Raw genomic sequence first — 18,711 nt, 5'->3', positions numbered from 1 at the left:
AAGCCATGTCTAACCCAGAATTAATGGACATGCTCCACCTCAAAAAATCCAAACCCCTTAGAGCTACACGCTCCAGGGACAAACCTCAGCACACAAATAAATAGGACATGCTGGAGGGACGGATTAATTTCCCAGAGGCTCCCCTCACTCTGGAATAGAATACCAATTCATGTTATAGCCCCTCGCTGACCCTCTTCAAGCGAAATCTGGACACATGGATGGGAAATCGCAAATTCACCCCTGGGATCTCTTCTGTGTCCCTGCTCAACAGAGGCACAGTTAACTAATCTTAAAGGGCTACCTTCTGTGACCTACTATACAGAGGCACAGTAGGCTAATCTAACAGGGAGGCGAAAGCCAAATACACTTGAGCTAGGCTTATAAATGCCCTAGGGCAGATAGCCTAGTATCTACCTGTGAACCTATGAATTAAACAAAGTGTATTAGAGTTATACAGTAAAAAACAAGTTAATAGAACAAATTTATAATGGTAAAAACATTAAATAAGGAAGACCATGAATATTTACTGAGAAAAATAAATATAAAAGGAGTTGAATGAGGTCTTGAAAGTCATTAATGTTAATTCAGCTACAGGTTTGGACTTAAATGGAATATAGTAGGTATAATGAAATGTCTGACTGGCAAAAAAATGTGTTTATAGAAGTAATGAATGAGTGGCTAGAAAGAGGAATAGAGTACAAAGAAATCTGCACAGGTGTAACAAAAATTTAAATTACAGAAAGGAGATAAATGGAGACCAATTACATTGAACACAGATTATAAAATTTTCTCGAGAACAGTAACTAAAAGACTACAATGTAAAATAGAAAGATTATGTGATCAGAATTTGTTTGGGAGAAAATGAAAGGGAAGTCAAGATCTACTGTGGATAATAAAGAAAATAACTGACATTATTAAAAAAGTGGAAACAAAAATCAGGATACGTGATGTCAGTATGGCATATGACAATATTCAGTATAAACCATCACTGGGAGTTTTACAAGCATACGTGAGTGAACAAAATATTACAAGTAATTAAATCAATATACGACAATAATTATGTGAAATTGAGCATAAACGGTTGGATCGGGGAAGATTTGAAAATAGAGTTTAATGTAAAACAAGGATGTCTTGCAAGTAGTATGATCTTTGCTGTAATCATGAACAGTAGTAATGGAAATAAAATGTCAAGTAAGGGAGGAGATACAGTTATCAATAATGTATACTTACAATAGGGATATTGTAGTAATAGCAAAACAAGTCTAGATGGAAAGAATAATGAAAAATTGAGTACACTGTTGAAGAAAATTGGTTTAAGCATAAACAAACAGAAAAGCAAAGGATTTGGGTATGATGGTATTACAGGAAGTGTGAAAAAAAAATAAAAATAAGAGTGTTGCTGTTTTATAGGTTCATAGGTGTTTACTAGGCTAACTACCACAAGGGCCTTTTTAAGCCTAGCCATGCATCCCAAATCTCTGACAAGTTCTGATACCTTGATAATTTTAAGCATGGGCCTGGGAGATTAACCATTTACAGGTTACCTGTGTCCATTAGGGACATAAGTGCCAAACCAGGATAAATTTCTGGTTGTCCATCCAAACTGTCTAAGTTGCACCCGAATTGGGCTAGGGAGGAGCTCTGCTTCACATGGATGGAGAACCTGTTCCACAGACAGGGTAGTCTCTGGGATACAAATCTCTCTCTCTAGCAGGTCCCATTTATATCACATGCAAGGTCTAAGTCTTCAGAATGGGTAACTCTGGTGCCGTTTGTTTTGTGGCTATACAGGAGGTCCATTAAGATTGGAGTCTGCCAATGCCCTGTATGCCAGGCACAGATCTCCCCTCAAAAACCTGTAGGAGACAGAATACAGGGGATAGGGCCTTGAGGTGGTCTGTATAGGACATTTTATTTACACCCTGCATTCTTTTAGTGAGGAACCTCAGTGAATATTCCAATTGTTGAATATGCCTGGTTAGGTACATACCAAAGGGGGCATTGTACTCAATGATAGGTCTGAGGAATGCCAAATATGGTGGAAAAATGACTTACTTGGACATAGATGCCATACACTTGTTTATAAGTTGTGCAACATGGAATGATTTCCTCACCACTAGAGACACGTGATGGTCAAAGGCTAGATTACCATCTATGTGTGCCCCCAAGTACCTGACTACTGGGTCAACTCTAAAGGGTGTGTTGTCAATATAATAATTACCAGGGTTGAATGACATCCCAAAGGATACTATTATGCATTTCTTGGCATTTAGTTTTAGTTCATGACTCTGACACCAGTGGTTTGTCTGTGTCAGCCCCTCCTGGAGAACATTTGTGTCAGTGTGAGATTCAATGACAGCTACTAATTTGCAATCATCTGCACATTTAGTCAGCCAGAGACCACCGACATTGGCCTTGATTTCTGAGAAGTAAATGCCAAAAAGGAGCAGTCCAAGGACTGATCCCTGAAGGACTTCATTTGTGACTGGCCTCTTTGTAGAGGTGGACTCCTCAATTCTAACTTCCTGGGTCCCATCTGTCAGCCTGTTGCCTACCCACCGGGTGACATACAGGTTTGTACCTAATCTCTTGAGTTTGTCAACAATTCCAGAGTTGGGTATTGTTAAATGCCTTGGCCAGGTCAAGGTAGGCAGTGTCAACGATTTTGCCCTCATCCATTGCTTTGTTGACCTTCTCAAAGAAGCCATCCAGATTGTGTAGGCATAATCTGCCATTGACAAAACCAAACTGGGTTGGGTCCAGTGTCTGAAAGTTTACTATATCTCTATTGATCACCTCCATGATAATTCTTTCCATGGCTTTACACACAAGACTAATGAGACTTATGGGTCTGTAGTTTCCAGAGTCTGTAGATGGCCCACCTTTGTGCAGAGGGATGACTGTTGCCTTTCTCCATTAATGAGGCACAAAGCCTGTTTGGAGCCTGCTGTGTCACACAATAACCCAGTAATAGACCACATCTCACACACAAAACTACTAGGTGTTATTCATTGATGAACACCTTAAATCTGACCTTCAAATACATAGTAGCATTAAGAAAACACACCAGAAACCTGGAACCCTGCACCAGCACAAACATTTCCTGGTCACAGACACTAAAACGCACACTAGTTACTACCTACCTCTCTTATACGGACAGCCAGTTCTCAACAACCTACAAACCTGCCTAAAATCCAATCTTGAATCTTGCTACAACCAACATTGCCATGTTCACCACCAGTGCTAAAAACTCTACTCATCACTGCATACCACTTTGCAATCTCAATTGGCTTGACCTTCCACATCACCTTATCTTCATCCTGCTCACTACAGCACATAAAATCATTCATAAGCCCATGGCCTGCCCTGCCTTAAATACCATCTTCCACTTCTACACACCATGCAGATCTCTCGGGTCTAAAAAAAAACAGCTTCTACAAGAGCACCGTCCCATGAAATCAGCCAGACATCACCTATACTCCAACAGAGCTAAAATGTGGACCACCATCCCTTTATCTTTAAGATCAAAAAACAAGTAATCTCTGTGGTATCCCCGAAGTCTCAAAACAACCCACTAAAGTCTAGTGGGTCTAAAAACAAACAGTGTAAGAAACTTCTCTGTGTGGAAGATTTTCAGTCCATATATTTCTAGTTAATCCTTTATATTAATCAGATCAGACAATAGTAGTATAAGTAGCGAACATAAACTCGTCAATTCAAAAAGTAATAATAGAAAATATATAATTCTACAGCATTACTAAGTATTCGAAAGTAATCCAAGCAAGGCAGGCAGTCTGTTTCCAATCGAAAGTCTTTTATTAAGTACACAGACAAGCGATCCAACTAAAACAAAAATAGAGTAATAATTTCCTCACAAGCTTTCTAAATATATATATACTTTTTATCAGGCATGGGAGTGGTTTATTGTGCTGTAAAACAAAGTGTTATTGGTACACATGTTAAATTCACATCCCTTCCCCCATCAGTGTGACATTCGAGCTGGTCCTGCCCTACCTAGTAGCGGTCATAATAATATATAGCCCTAATGTACTTTAATGGTACATCTTATTTAACCAAATTAAGTAGATTATTAAGTCTGTGATTTGTTTTATACAAGGCAATATACTACATGGCTGGAAATATATCAACCTTAGTTCATTTTGCGATCAAAAATTATATATAAATATATACATATTCATTTTGCATGTAAAAATCACTTTCTATTTTCATAACCTATTGTTAACAAAGATCGCTTTCGTCCTTCTAGACTTCTTCAGGTCTGTGTACAAGAACCCTAAAAACCTATATAATTGTATAATTAGTTACTATTGTTATTACCATCATTTTGAATAAAAGTGGAAAAAAAGAGAACCAGAAAAAAAAAATAAAAAATATATATGTATGATGATGGAAACCAAATATAAACTTAAATTTCAAATGATTTAAAATGGTATTTAAAACCAATTTGTAGAAAAAAATAAAATAAAATACAATTAGTCATGTAAACAATGTGGCAATTTTTTAAGTTCCAGTGCACTTTTAATTGAACAGTAGTAGTTTAGTCCAGGCTTTCTAAAAGAGTTCAGCTTTAATTGCCACATGAGTTCATGTTTCTCCAGAATATTCGGGATGTCTCCATCAAGATCACCCATGTCTATGCGATCCAGGATCTGGAAGTTAAAACCTGTGCGTCTTATGAAGAGAAAGGTGTTTGGCTAGTGCATTATTTTTACATCCAGAGCGGATTTCTGACAGATGACATGAAATCCTTCGCTTGAATTTATTTACAGTCTTGCCCACACAGAATGCATCACATTCATTGCACTGTGCCCTGTAAATTACTTTTTTAGTGTTACAGTCACCCCCTGCACTGGTTTTAATGATCTTCTTTAAATAAGGGCAATAAAAACTATCACCTTTCTGTATAAATATACAAAATGTACAATTAGTTTCACATCTTTTAGTGCTTTTCTCACGTGGTCTAGGTTTAAATTCAACAAAACTTCTAATATTCCTGGCCTTCCTATAAACAAATGATGGGGCTTCACCTAAGATGTTAATCAGAAAAGGGTTTCCTGTGACAATGTCCAAGTTTTCTTCAATAATATTTTTGATACTGTGATAATCCAAAGTGTATGTCAGGATGAAGCTATTTTGCATTTGTTATTCTCTGTGGGATTACTTAACATTTTTCTACTGGGGTGGTTGAGTGAAGGTGCTTCAGTCCTTTTCAGTTCTATAATGGGTTCCAGGATGTTTTATAACATCTGACTTTCATAGCCTCTTACTAGAAAATCATTCTCCAAGTTGTTCAGGTTTCTCAAAAATGGTTCCATCTCTGGTAATTCTAGCTAAACTATAGCCTTGGGATTTCACTACATTATACTTGTTTTTTGTAGGATGTAGACTTTTACTGTGGAGTAACAAGTTAACCCTCATTGGTTTTCTGAATAGATCAGTGGTGATTCTGTTATTGTTGGTGTCCTTAGAAATCTGCATATCTAAGAAAGTGGTTGAAGTACAGCTATAGGAAGAGGTAAACTTCAAGAAGGGGGCTGTTTGAAGCACCTTCACTCAACCTCCCCAGTAGAAAAATGTTTAAGTAATCTCACAGAGATTAACAAATGCAAAAATAGCTGCATCCTGACATACACTTTGGATTATCACAGTATCAAAAATATTATTGAAGAAAACTGGGACATTGTCACAAGAAACCCTTTTCTGATTAACATCTTAGGTGAAGCCCCATCATTTGTTTATAGGAAGGCCAGGAATATTAGAAGTTTTGTTGAATTTAAACCTAGAACACGTGAGAAAAGTACTAAAAGATGTGAAACTAATTGTACATTTTGTATATTTATACAGAAAGGCGATAGTTTTTATTGCCCTTATTTAAAGAAGATCATTAAAACCAGTGCAGGGGGTGACTAACACTAAAACAGTAATTTACAGGGCACAGTGCAATGAATGTGATGGATTTTATGTGGGCAAGACTGTAAATAAACTCAAGCGAAGGATTTCATGTCATGTCAGAAATCCACCCTGGATGTAAAAATAATGCACTAGCCAAACACCTTTCTCTTCATAAAAGACAAACAGGTTTTAAGTTCCAGATCCTGGATCGCATAGACATGGGTGATCTTGAAGGAGACATCCCAAATATTCTGGAGAAACATGAACTCATGTGGCAATTAAAGCTGAACTATTTTAGAAAGCCTGGACTAAACTACTTCTGTTCAATTAAAAGTGCACTGGAACTTAGAAAATTGCCACATTGTTTACATGACTAATTGTATTTTATTTTTTTCTACAAATTGGTTTTAAATACCATTTTAAATCAGTTGAAATTTAAGTGTATATTTTGTTTCCATCATCATACATATATACTTTTTTTAATTTTTTTCTGGTTCTCTTTTTTCCACTTTATACAAAATGATGGTAATAACAATACTAACTAATTATACAATAATATAGGTTTTTAGGGTTCTTGTACACAGACCTGAAGAAGTCTAGAAGGATGAAAGCGATCTTTGTTAACAATAGGTTATGAAAATAGAAACTGATTTTTACTTGCAAAATGTATATGTATATATTTATATATAACGTTTGATCGCAAAATGAACTAAGGTTGATATATTTCCAGCCATGTAGTATATTGCCTTGTATAAAATCACAGACTTAATAATCTACTTAATAATTTGGTTAAATAAGATGTACCATTAAAGTACATTATGGCTACATATTATTAGGACAGCTACTAGGTAGGGCAGGACCAGCTTGAATGTCACACTGATGGGGGAAGGGATGTGAATTTAACATGTGTACCAATAACACTGTTTTACAGCACAATAAACCACTCCCATGCCTGATAACTTTCGAATACTTAGTAATGCTGTAGAATTATATATTTTCTATTATTACTTTTTGACTTGACGAGTTTACGTTCGCTACTTCTACTAATATTGTCTGATCTGATTAATATACAGTGATGAACTAGAAATATATGGACTGAAAATCTTCCACACAGAGAAGTTTCTTACACTGTTTTGTTTATCTTTAAGATCCAAACACATACACACATCCTTCAAACTCACACTTAAAGAATACCTTTCCAAATCGTGCATATGCTCCTGCTCAAACCAAAGATGATATCCCAACCCATACCATGACACCTCCTCCTCCTCCCTGCTTTGCTACTCAACTACATCTGCCTCAACCACCTTATTATTCCCTTATGCTACTTGTCTCCTCCTCTGCTCCTAGTCACCCAGCCTTCTTCTCTAAAACAATTTGGACTACTTTAAGTCTTCTCAGGTTCTACTCCAATACAAAATGCTGTGACTAGCACAGACTTTAGATGCAAATTTCACTGTAACCACCCTATGTTGCAAGCATGTTATATTTATGCTACTGTTATGTTGACTACTTTAGTTACTGCTATTGTGTATGCTTGTAACCACTTGTAAAACCTGTTTTACTGTTTATCCATTACTGTATCTCTGTCTGAGCTTTCCTCCCCAGGCCTTTAGTGAAAATGTTTTGTTTATGGCCCTGTTGGCCTTCACGGTAAAATAATATCAAATAAATAATAAACTAAAAGGAATCTTGAGTAATCTCGGATTCTTTCTGGTGTGGGGAGACCTCTTGGATGACTCTTTTCTTCTAGAAACTTTTGTATTTCCAGTGCTGCTGCCTCCCTCTGAATGGGTGGAACAGGGATTTTGTTTGATACTAGCAGGGGTGGAGAGGAAAATGGTATTATATAACCTCTGGATATTATCCTCAGCACCCATAAATCTTTTGTAATTTCCAGCCAGGCTCTCTGTTGCAGGGACAGATGACCTCTTCTGCCTTCAGAGATGGACAATCAGGCCTCCTTTCAGGAGTGCTGGTAGGATCTGTCAGAGAAAGTATCTCTAGTTATGTGGACCACCTCTGCCACAGGGACGATGTCTTCCATTAGAATACTCCCCTTCCCCTGGTTGAACTTTCTCCATGTGGCTCTTGGAAAGAGCCCTGGGATTTTCTGAACTACATTTTTTGTCTGCCTCATTGGTTCCTAGAAAAGGTCCGTTGAGGGATCAAAAAGCATATACCCACAGCAGACAGGGTTTTCCCTTCCTGCTCACACCTACAGAGTGTATCTAACTTTGGGGCCAAATAAGGGCCTTCTGTCAAAGGGAGCATTGACGAAGGAAGATTTGAAGGGTTCTGTAAAGTCACAAACAAATCCTGGCATGCCTCCTGATGGAAATTCCTGAACCTGCCACCTGTGAGGCACCTTCAGCTGCATGAGAGCCAAGCCTCATGGATGAGTTAGAAATGGATTAAAGGGTAGCCAACTGCAAGACAATAGAGCTTCTGCCTCAGAGGATATGGTTCCTGTAAGGGATATGGCAAGTTATTTAATCAAATCCCTCATCGGCGATCAAAGGGCAAAAGTCAATGAAGCAGAGACACACTTCCCAAATCTGTCCGTGCCCTAGATTCCCCGTTAAGGGGGTGGACAGAAGAACTTTGTTCCAGTAGTTCCTTCTTTGTGGCTGCTGCTATGACCGTGGCGTCAATGGGTACTCTCTTGCTACAATACTCTCCATCCTTTGGTGGTGCCAGGATCCTATTTAAGGAATAGTATTTGGAAGAGCAGAATAGACATGAACAATGGGACAAAAATTGTTAAAGAAATCAAAGACATGATCACATTCTGGAAAACACAGATTTTAGGAAAGCACATTTAATAAACACCATAATAATAGGTAAAACAGTTTATATTGCAAATGTTTATATGATGCCAATAAAATATGAAAAACAAATTATGCAGAAAATGTTTTCAGTTATTTGGGGGTCAAGACTGAATCCGGTATATATATATATATATATATATATATATATATATATATATATATACATATACATATATACATACACACACACATACACACACACACATATAAATATATATATATATATATATAAATATATATATAATAGAAGAGAAGAGAAAAGAATGGTATGTTAACATACGATCATAGAAAGTTACTAGGCTATTGGCACTGAGCCCTTACAAGCCTAGCCAAGAATTTAGCCCATGTTCCAACACGTCAGAACCCTACGCCACTGTCTAGTAGGGACAAAGGTGGAATCCCAGGGGTGTATTTTCTGTTCCCCATCCAGTTATCCAGGTTGCACTTAAGGTTTAATGAGGTACTCTGTTTTACATGGAGAGAGAGTCTATTCCACAAAAGGGGGAGTCTCCCTTTCATATCTTATACATAAATTCTAAAAGAATTAAAGAACGCAATGATTTTTTTTTGTGGAGATCGTCCATAAGAAAATTACCAGTGGGGGCAAATATGCCATACAGGATAAAATATGTAATAAATGTAAAGAACGGGAATCTATTTTTTAATGTGAGAGAATTAATTCAAAAACTGTGGAAAGAAGTACGTAAACATGATTTGATTAAACGTTACTAACATTCTGACAGGTTACACATGGACATGATAGAGTATGGATTTTATGGAATAAGATCCCAGAATGAAGCTAAGAAACTGGACAGAATCATATTCTAAGTAACATGGATTATATGGAATGAAAGACAATGAATCCGATACAATGGAAAATGGACAAAAATACTGGATAAAATAAGGTTTTGGTTGCGGGTAAGAGAGTTGGGGGCAATACTTAATATACTGAACGGTGTTTTATATATATATATATATATATATATATATATATATAAAGATATAAATTATTAGGTATACAAAAAAAATCTGCTCTGAGAAGTGCCATGGAATGTTTTATATCCACTTGAGCTATAACCAAACCAAGGCCCCATCTTCCTCAGTTAACTTCTCATCCAAAGAACAGTTTCTCAAATTCACACAGTTGGCAAATGAAGTCGAAGACTTCAAGCCCTGTACGTCTGACTACTTGAAGCAGTTCATTAACAGCTCAAACTAATTGTCAGAATAATCTTCTTCACGTACAAAAAACTGACAAAACAGGTGTTGCATGGACATGTATTTTCTGAAAAATAAGAACTATGAAACTCTAATGGCAGGACATTACTTACGGACTATAATCCTCAGTGATTTACCAGGAAAACAGTAAGTTCAGGAGTGACTGTGCATAAATGTGAGGCAAAGATCAGAGATGTTTTTCAAAATTAGACATAGAAAAGATGCAGCCTAGATTTCATATAAAAAGTTAACTGAATAGGTTTTGCATCTACATGCATTTTCTGAGCAAACGCTATAAAACTCTAACGAATGACATTATAGACAGTCTGAAATCCTCAGTAATTTCAGAAACTGAAATTAACCAAGTTCTGGCCATTAGTGCTGAGGACTAACACTAAGTCCTTAACTAGCAGTTTCCTGGAATCAAGAGACTAGGGTTTGAAAAATTCTAATTCCATTTACCTACTGGCTTTGAGCAAGCTACTTAACCAGAGAATGTTCCTGACAGTTTAGTATTTGTATGAAAATTTATGTACTGTCTGAATATAATTTGACTGCTTGTAAATAAATTCAGAAGTATGAACTCATAGTAAGAGGCTCACCTGCAGTTTGGAACACACACACACACACACACACACACACACACACACACACACACACACACACACACACACACACACACACAACTTGTAAAATGTTGATAGATCTGTTGATAGCAACATTTCTGTTTTTATTAACCGATATTGTCTCCGACTTTAGAGCTGAATTCACACTGGTGCTCCTTCTCTAATGCATAGAAATTCACATAGACTTTTCATATTGCAGTCCGATGGTGCCCTAGTGCTGTAATACACGGAAGCACATTTCAGCATCAGCAAGCCACAAAGGCTTGCAGGAATGTGAATATTAACAAAAAGGAGTGTGCCCCAGTGTAACAACAAACCTGGCCACATTCCACCTTGAATGACATCCATCAGTGTTAAGTCCCCAGCTAATGACCTAGTAACCCAAGTCCCCCTTTCTGAATAGCTTAGCTGATGAACCACTTTGATTTTTGGCAAATACAGGAGAGGCACCTGAATCTAGATAGTGATGCATGTAGCAAATATGATGAATAGCATCCTAGAGAACTGTGGTAGTAACAATCATACTTTAAACAAAGTGTGGTAAGAGACAAGTGGAAGAAAAAACTATCCTAGATTTAAGCGGTGCTGCAGACAACTTCATACAAAAAAAGTTGGCAACCCTACAAGTTATCTCTCAGTTCACAAACACTTACCTATAGCCCTTCTGAAATTCTCCATCAGTACTTCAGTCTTCTTGATCTCAGTGGAATAAACTTCACTGCCTACCATTGGACAGAAAGGTACTTTATTGCCCAACTCTTGAGCAACAGCCAGTGCCAATGCTGTCTATAAAACACAAAAACAGAAGAACAAACAAAAACACATTTATAATTCAGGCAGTCAAGAAATTCACCTTGTGTTCTTCACTGGCATATGTGAACTTGGAATGCCTGTATACAACATGTATCAAGAGTATTCAGTCAACAATTACTTACTTAATCCAGTTCAGTGCCACAGGGGAGCCAGAGCCTATCCTGGTACTCAAAGGAAGCAAACCCATTTTGTACAGACTGCCAACCCTCTGCAAGACACACACACACACAAGGAAATTTGCAGCATTTTCACTTAACCTATAGTGCATCTCAAGAAAGTAGGAAAATACTGGAACACCTGATAAAAATTCACCCAGAGAGAGAGAGAGAGAGAGAGAGAGAGAGAGGGAGGGCATGCTTATACATAAGGTACCCCAGCAAAGAACTAAGCATGGCAAAGCAACAATGCTAGTCACTAAAATCTGTCCTAAATCAAAACATTTCACATACATTATGTAAAATTGTATTCAGAGATATATTTATACCAGCTAATAAACTTAACAGGTTTAGGTGCATTTGTCTGCCAACACTACTTCTGCAACCACTATGAAACATCTTTCATACTACTCCACTATGAAACATCTTTCATACTACTCCATCAACCATGGACGATCTTTCATTCTAAGCAGCACTCAAGCCAGTTCACACAGGCAGCATAACATGCATTACAGTTCACATAAAACTGCTTTTGACAGCTGAAGATGAAGAGTACAGTACACACACATTTTAAAGGACAAATAAGTACAGGTGGCAAAAACACAAGTAATAATTTGCTTCCTTACACAATAGCTCAAAGCAAGCACTCTTTCACTACTACCAGCATTTTATTTTCTTTCACTACTTATCCATCAAATTTACTTTCAAAACACTTGCATCTTTTACATCATTATGGGGACACCAGACTGTATCTATTCCAGCAGCCAGTGGGCACAAGACAACAAAACCTGTTTTGGATAGGACACAGATCACAGAACATTCATTTTCATTTAAATACTACACATACCTATATACAGGCAAGTCTGGAAGAACACCAATTAAACTACTGCATGTCTTTAGGAGGTAGCAATAAATGAGAGCCCCACATAAAACTCACTAGATACAGGAAGGACATGCAAACTGCACAGAAGGCACTTCATAAGCAACATTTCACTGCTAAAACAGAATAGATGCAGCACTATTCACAGTAATTCATTAAGCTGATAAATTACATGCTACTAAAACAGAAAAACATGGAGAACACTACCTTTAACGAAAACAAAACATTCCTGCGAAAGGAGAGCCTCCACACCCCCACATCACTAAATATACTAACTGAGGCTGCACAACCTTGGGGATAAGGGGAAACTTCCCCAAACCAGTGCTTTTTGCAAGCTCACTCCTAACACTACCTGCTGCTTGACAGAATCGGTAATCAACTAACAGTGACTTAAGAATCACATTCTAATTAAATACCCATCAATAAAACATATGCTTGTATCCCTTGCTTATCAGATGCCATCCAGTCTGAAAACTTCAAAGCTTTGCTGCCGCTTTATCCATCAGTAAGTGTAACAATGATGGCTGGCTCAATGGAATTAAGAGAAAGAACTAGTCTACCGCAAACTAGGTCTGAATAGGACTCCAGACAGCAGGGATTCAACTTGGGGTGCGGCAGACTAAGCACCTACAGATCTTTTCAGAGACAGATCAAGACAACAAGCAATGCACTTGAAACCCATCACATAAAATGAAGAAAAAACATCAGACATGCACAACAGACTATGCAAACCAACAAAGATGCCACCCACTTTGATGCATCCATCTAAAGAATTCAAACACAGTCAATGATTTTGAAAACCCGAAGTATAATGGTTCTCCTAAAGCACCAAAGACTTGTTTGCAAGAAAATGAATCTCCTTGAGAAAGAAGACTCATCTGACCTAGGGGTACCTCACTGCAAATGTGAGGCCATTAAGAGAGCGAGGGGTTAGAAATAATCCGTCTAAATCCATCTCAGTACCGACAAAATCATCAAAAATAAAAAGAAATGTGTACAGAAATGGGTAGTGAATACTGCATTTCTGAGGTTATATTGAAAATCACATTTTATTTACTTTTTTTTTTCTGTATAATCACAAATTCAAATGTACTTCAGACACAACCTTTGCAAAAAAGATGCACATTACATGCTATCAAAAGCATTAGAAACATACTTCAAAGATACCAAGTCATACTGTAAAGACAGATGTAAAATATTTTGGCCAAGTTTTAAAAGAGAATGACAACACAGCATAAAAATGGATATTGATTGAACAGGAATTACTCAGCAGCTTTTCAAAGCTGACAAACACGACAAGAGAACATTTTTAATCACATGCGTGTCATTCCCTGGGGTACAGGACTAAACCAGTCAAAAAATTACATTCTAAATGACCCATCAACAAACAGGTCAACCTGTAAAATGAATCAACACATATGGGCAGCTCTAGATGCCTTTGTCAAAACTCCAAAAATGGCAATATGCACTATTCAAAGAGAACAGTTCCAGTGCAGACGCAGTGAGATTAAGACCACTTCAGATCCAAAATGAAAGGATGCAGACATGAAAAGCAAATAAAGGCACATCTTAAAACTGAAGAACCTCAAAAAACGCTCTTGGAGGAGGCAGCAGCCAAAGCAGAGGAAATAGTCTCCTACACAGGAGAGTATGCCTCTTCTACAAGAGATCAGCCAGATTATGGAATGCCTGGCTAAAGACCATACCCTATCTGAACTTTAGACACCAAGGGAGAATATAGTCAGCCAAGTCATACTGTGCAGGCACATGTCCAAAATTATGGCTCTAGCCACAATAGGTTCATAGGTTCATACTAGGCTATCTGCCCGAGGGCATTTACAAGCCTAGCCCATAGTTTTGTGGCTTACGCCACCCCTTTAGTATGGGGAACTATACCCATTATTTTGCTGTGCCTCTGTTGAGCAGTGACACTGAGGTAATCCCTGGGGTATATCTGCGATCTCCCATCCATTGGTCAAGATTTCTCTTGAACAAGGCCAGCGAGGTGCTCTGCCTCACATATACCGGGATTTTATTCCACAGCATAGGGAGTCTTTGGGTGATGAATCTATCCCTCCAGCACGTCCTATTAATAGCCGTGTCGAGGTTTAAGTCTCCCGCCTTTGTGACTCTGACGGATCTAGATTTTTTGAGGTGAAGCATATTCATCAAATCTGGGTTTGACATGGCCTTGTATGTTAGGCAAAGGTCACCTCTGAGCAAGCGGTGGCGACTGAATAGAGCTGGAGTTCTTTCAGTCGGGCAGCATAGGACAGATGTTTGAGACCCTTTATCCTTTTGGTGAGGAACTTTTGTGGCCTCTCCAGCTGCTGCAAGTGTCGGGTCAGATACATTCCGAATGGGGCATTGTACTCAATCATTGGTCTGATGAGTGATGAGTATAGGAGACTATGACCTCCCTTGATCTAGATGAGAATCCCTTCATGATAAGGTGGGCAATGTAGAAGGTCTTCCTAACTACTTTAGCTACATGGGTGTCGAATGACAGACTACTATCAACCTGGGTCCCCAGGTCCCTGATAACTTCTTCTGTGCTCAGTGGATTGCCACCAATTTGGTAGCTAGGGGTAACCTTGTTTTTCGAAGGGTATGACTATGCATTTTTGGCATTTAACTTTAGGCCATGGCTCTGGCACCAGTTATCCGTTTCTGTGAGACCCTTCTGAAGGATATCTGTGTCAGATGTGTTTTCTACTATGGCGCCCAGTTTGCAGTCATCTGCAAACTTTGTCAGCCATAACCCTCCTGTGTTTGCTTGTGTAGATGCCAAACAAGAGTGGGCCCAGGACTGAGCCCTGTGGTACACCACTTGTGACAGGCTTTGAGTCTGACATGGCGCCAGCAACTCTGACCCTGTGGGTTCTGTCACTCAGCCAGTTTGCAACCCATCTTGTGATGTATGGGTTAACATTTAAGCTGATGAGTTTTTCAATGATACCCGAGTGGGGTATTGTATCGAAGGCCTTCGCCAGATCGAGGTAGGCTGTATGGACTGCCTTTCCTCATCAATGGCTTTGGTGACTGTTTCAAAGTCAACCAAGTTTAGAAGGCATGATCTGCCTTTGACAAAGCCAAACTGGGATGGATCCAAAGTCTGCAAATTCCCTATGTCTTTATTTATGAGGTCCATTATGATCCTCTCCATGGCTTTGCAGATAAGGCTTGTCAAGCTAATGGGCGGTAATTTCCAGGGTCGGTGGAGGCACCGCCTTTGTGAAGTGGGACCACAGTTGCAGTGCGCCACTCCCTGGGTGCGTGGATCCAGAGGTAAGACTATGATTAAACAGCTGTCCTAGCTGTGGGTTTAATTCCTCGTTGAGTTCGTGGAGCACACAGCCGGGGACACCATCAGGTCCCATGGATGCTGTGTTTTTGCTTTGGAGAGAGCAGTCCTCACTTGGGCGTTGGAGATGTTTGGGGGCTGCAATCGCTGTATAGATATCTCTCCTTTTGGGGAGAAGTTTGCACTGAACCTGTCAGCCAGTATGTTGGCAATGTCTGTAGGATCAGTAATCTTCACATCATTTTGAACTAGTTCTGAGCATATCTGGGAGTTTCCTCCCAGGTTTCTAACATAGCTAAAGAAGGCCTTATGATTGTCTTTTGAGTCTTTAGCTATTTTTCTCTCAAAATTTGCTTTGGATGATTTTATGAGAGCTCTTAGTTTTTACTTATAGTGATCAAGGGTGTCTTACCTTTTAAGGATTTTGCTTTATCTTGTAGTAGCTTCCTCCTTTTGTTGTAGAGTTTGTTTATGGCTGGGGTCCACCAGACTGGACGCTTGCCTTTGGTACAAAGAGTCTTTGTTTTGCTTGGGATTGCCTTATCCATGCAGTCCTGCAGGTGCTGGTAGAAGGCATTTGTAAGTGATTCAGCGGCTTGAGTACTGTTTTCTGCCAGCTCGGGGCCTTAAAGGAGACCACACTAGTCTTTAGAAGTGTGAAGTGTTCTTTACTGTGGTCTTTTTATTTCAGGTGGGGGTGCGATGAGGACCTCCAGCGAGATTACCTTGTGATCTGATCTCACCAGTGAGGGGTATACTTCGGTGTTGAACATTGTGCTCCCATGTTCGTGATGATGAGATCAAGTATGTTTTCTCCTCTTGTGGGGATGGTGACTAGTTGTTCCATGGCATTTGAGTTTATGAATTCCAGGAACTTTTGGGCTAGGGTGTTTGGGCTTGAGTAGTGTTCCCAGTCTATATTAGGGTAATTGAAGTCACCTAGTATGATGGTGTTTGGTGATACATTTATCCCTCTAGTGTTTTCAGGAAGGCCATGTGAGGTTCCTGAGTTTGTGAGGGTGGCCTGTAACATGCTACAATTTGTAGAGCAGTCTTGCCTATGGTTAATTGCACCTGGATGGTCTCCGATGCATCGTGCGTTGCCACCAGTCTTGAGGTGTGGGTGTCTTTGATGAATATGGATACCCACCTCCTTTCTTGGTATTGTCCGGATTTTGGGGCGCATGATAAGAGGTAAAACCTGATAGTGCTGGGGTGCTCTCAGGAGCCTTGAACCAGGTTTCTGTCACTGCACAGACATCGATGTTCTCCATACTGAGAAGGGCCTCGAAAAGTGCATTTTGAGATTTAGACTTCTGGCATTGAGCAGCATTACCCTTAGTTTTTTCCTTTTGTGTTCTAGGGTGGTAGGTTTAGAATTTGAGCCTTGCCTAAAAAGGCACTATGGGGTGGCAAGAGCCTTTGCCAATATCCGGAATCCCAGGGTGACAGGTGCAAGCCGAGCGTGGCTTGTCCAGCATGTCATCCCAGGCAGACAGACATTGGATCCCCTTTGAATGACACCAAAGTTTAAGCCAATTGTTAAAGCTGATCATCTTATCTCTGTATTGTGGCATCATTCTTGGTGAAGGTAGGATACTGCTCAAGGTCAGGGTCATACCTGCCTGGGCTACATAATCAGAGAGCTCCTCAATGTCTCTTTTCATGTAGTCCAAGGAGGTCCTCAGGTCGTTTACACCAGCGTGGACAATGACTGAGTCGTATTTGTACCTGCTGTTGAGAGACCTGAGTGCTTGTATGTGGCGGATTCTAGCACCCGACAGGCAGCTTACTGTGACCTTCTCCTTACTCAGTCTGGTGGCAGTGTGTCTGACTATGGAGTCACCAATGTCTAGTGTGTCTCGCATTGTGTTTGGCCTTAAGGGCTGTGACTGTTTGACACTCTGACTGTGAGGTCTATGTGTTGCAGGTGTTGTGTTCTGAGGTGGTGGTTGTTTGGGTGTCTGCTTTGGTGGCCTCTGCTGTTTTGGTAGAGTATGTCTTTGTGTGTTTATGTGTATGATTTGAGGTTGTGATGGTACTGTGTGAGACTGGGTCTATAGTGTGTGTGGTAACCTTCTCCTCCTGACTGGTCTTGCCAGTCCTATGTTGAGAGAGCTCAGCCTCCAGTTTGGCCGTATAGTTGCATCTCTCGCATGTATTTGTGTTTTGTGGGAGGAGGAGAGGGTTGTCTGTGTACATGAGGCAATTGTAACATTGCCTCAATATTCCCAGGTTCACCAGCTGAGCAGGAGAGGACACTAGCAACTGATCCTCGACATGCTAGAAGGACTAGACAAAAAACTTTAAAAGAGATTCCGGGGACGGGTGACCGAGAAATGGGGGTTGCCTTTTGGGGTGCTATCTATAAGAGTGCCGTATCAAGGTAATAAGTACTGTAGGAGCAAGTGCTAGGTTTAACAGATAGAGAAAAGTCTACTTGGAGTCAAGTAGAGATGATCTTTTAGGTATTAGAGAAAGTGCTAGTAACAGGGATGCTTAAAGGTAAGATTGAAAAGAATGCACTCTGCAGTGTGCACTAGAGAAGTTAGATATGAAAGTAGGTAACTTGAGTTTTACCTGTTTAAAAGTTAAGGTTTAGTGGAGAGTTACTATTTTTAAAACAGTAAGATGGACTGAAAGGGGTGGTTACTTTTGTATTTTGGTGCTATGAAATACTGTAGGATGGCCAATAAATTTAAATAATTGAAGGGGTGGGATTTCAAAAGTGATGGTTTTGTGATTACTCACATAAGCCAGTGAAAGTAGAGAGAAATGAGATATATGGTCAGATTAACATAAGAGGCGGGCAACTAGAAAGACAGTGGTATTTAACAAGACAACTTAAATGGGTGGGAGGGAGGGAAAATTTCTGCCTGACTCAGAACAGAGAGAGCTGTGGTCTCTCTTGAAGTTTTAATATGCTGTTAGAACAGAATGCAAGCAAAACACAAGATAAAGAAAACAAACT

General features: G+C 39.4%; 1 protein-coding gene across 1 annotated transcript in view; it reads right to left on the bottom strand.

The window, feature by feature from the left end:
* The window catches only part of RUVBL1 (RuvB like AAA ATPase 1), an 876,627-nt gene that overhangs the window by 778,860 nt on the left and 79,056 nt on the right, over nucleotides 1-18,711 (bottom strand). The window contains exon 3 of the mRNA XM_044078536.1: nucleotides 11,242-11,374. Coding sequence (XP_043934471.1) covers nucleotides 11,242-11,374 — 133 coding nt within the window. The remainder of the gene's footprint in view (nucleotides 1-11,241; nucleotides 11,375-18,711) is intronic.

This window comes from Protopterus annectens, chromosome 7.part1, assembly GCF_019279795.1.
Source record: "Protopterus annectens isolate FY-2018-M chromosome 7.part1, PAN1.0, whole genome shotgun sequence".
Classification (NCBI taxonomy): domain Eukaryota; kingdom Metazoa; phylum Chordata; order Ceratodontiformes; family Protopteridae; genus Protopterus; species Protopterus annectens.
This window is presented reverse-complemented; position numbering and strand designations above follow the sequence as displayed.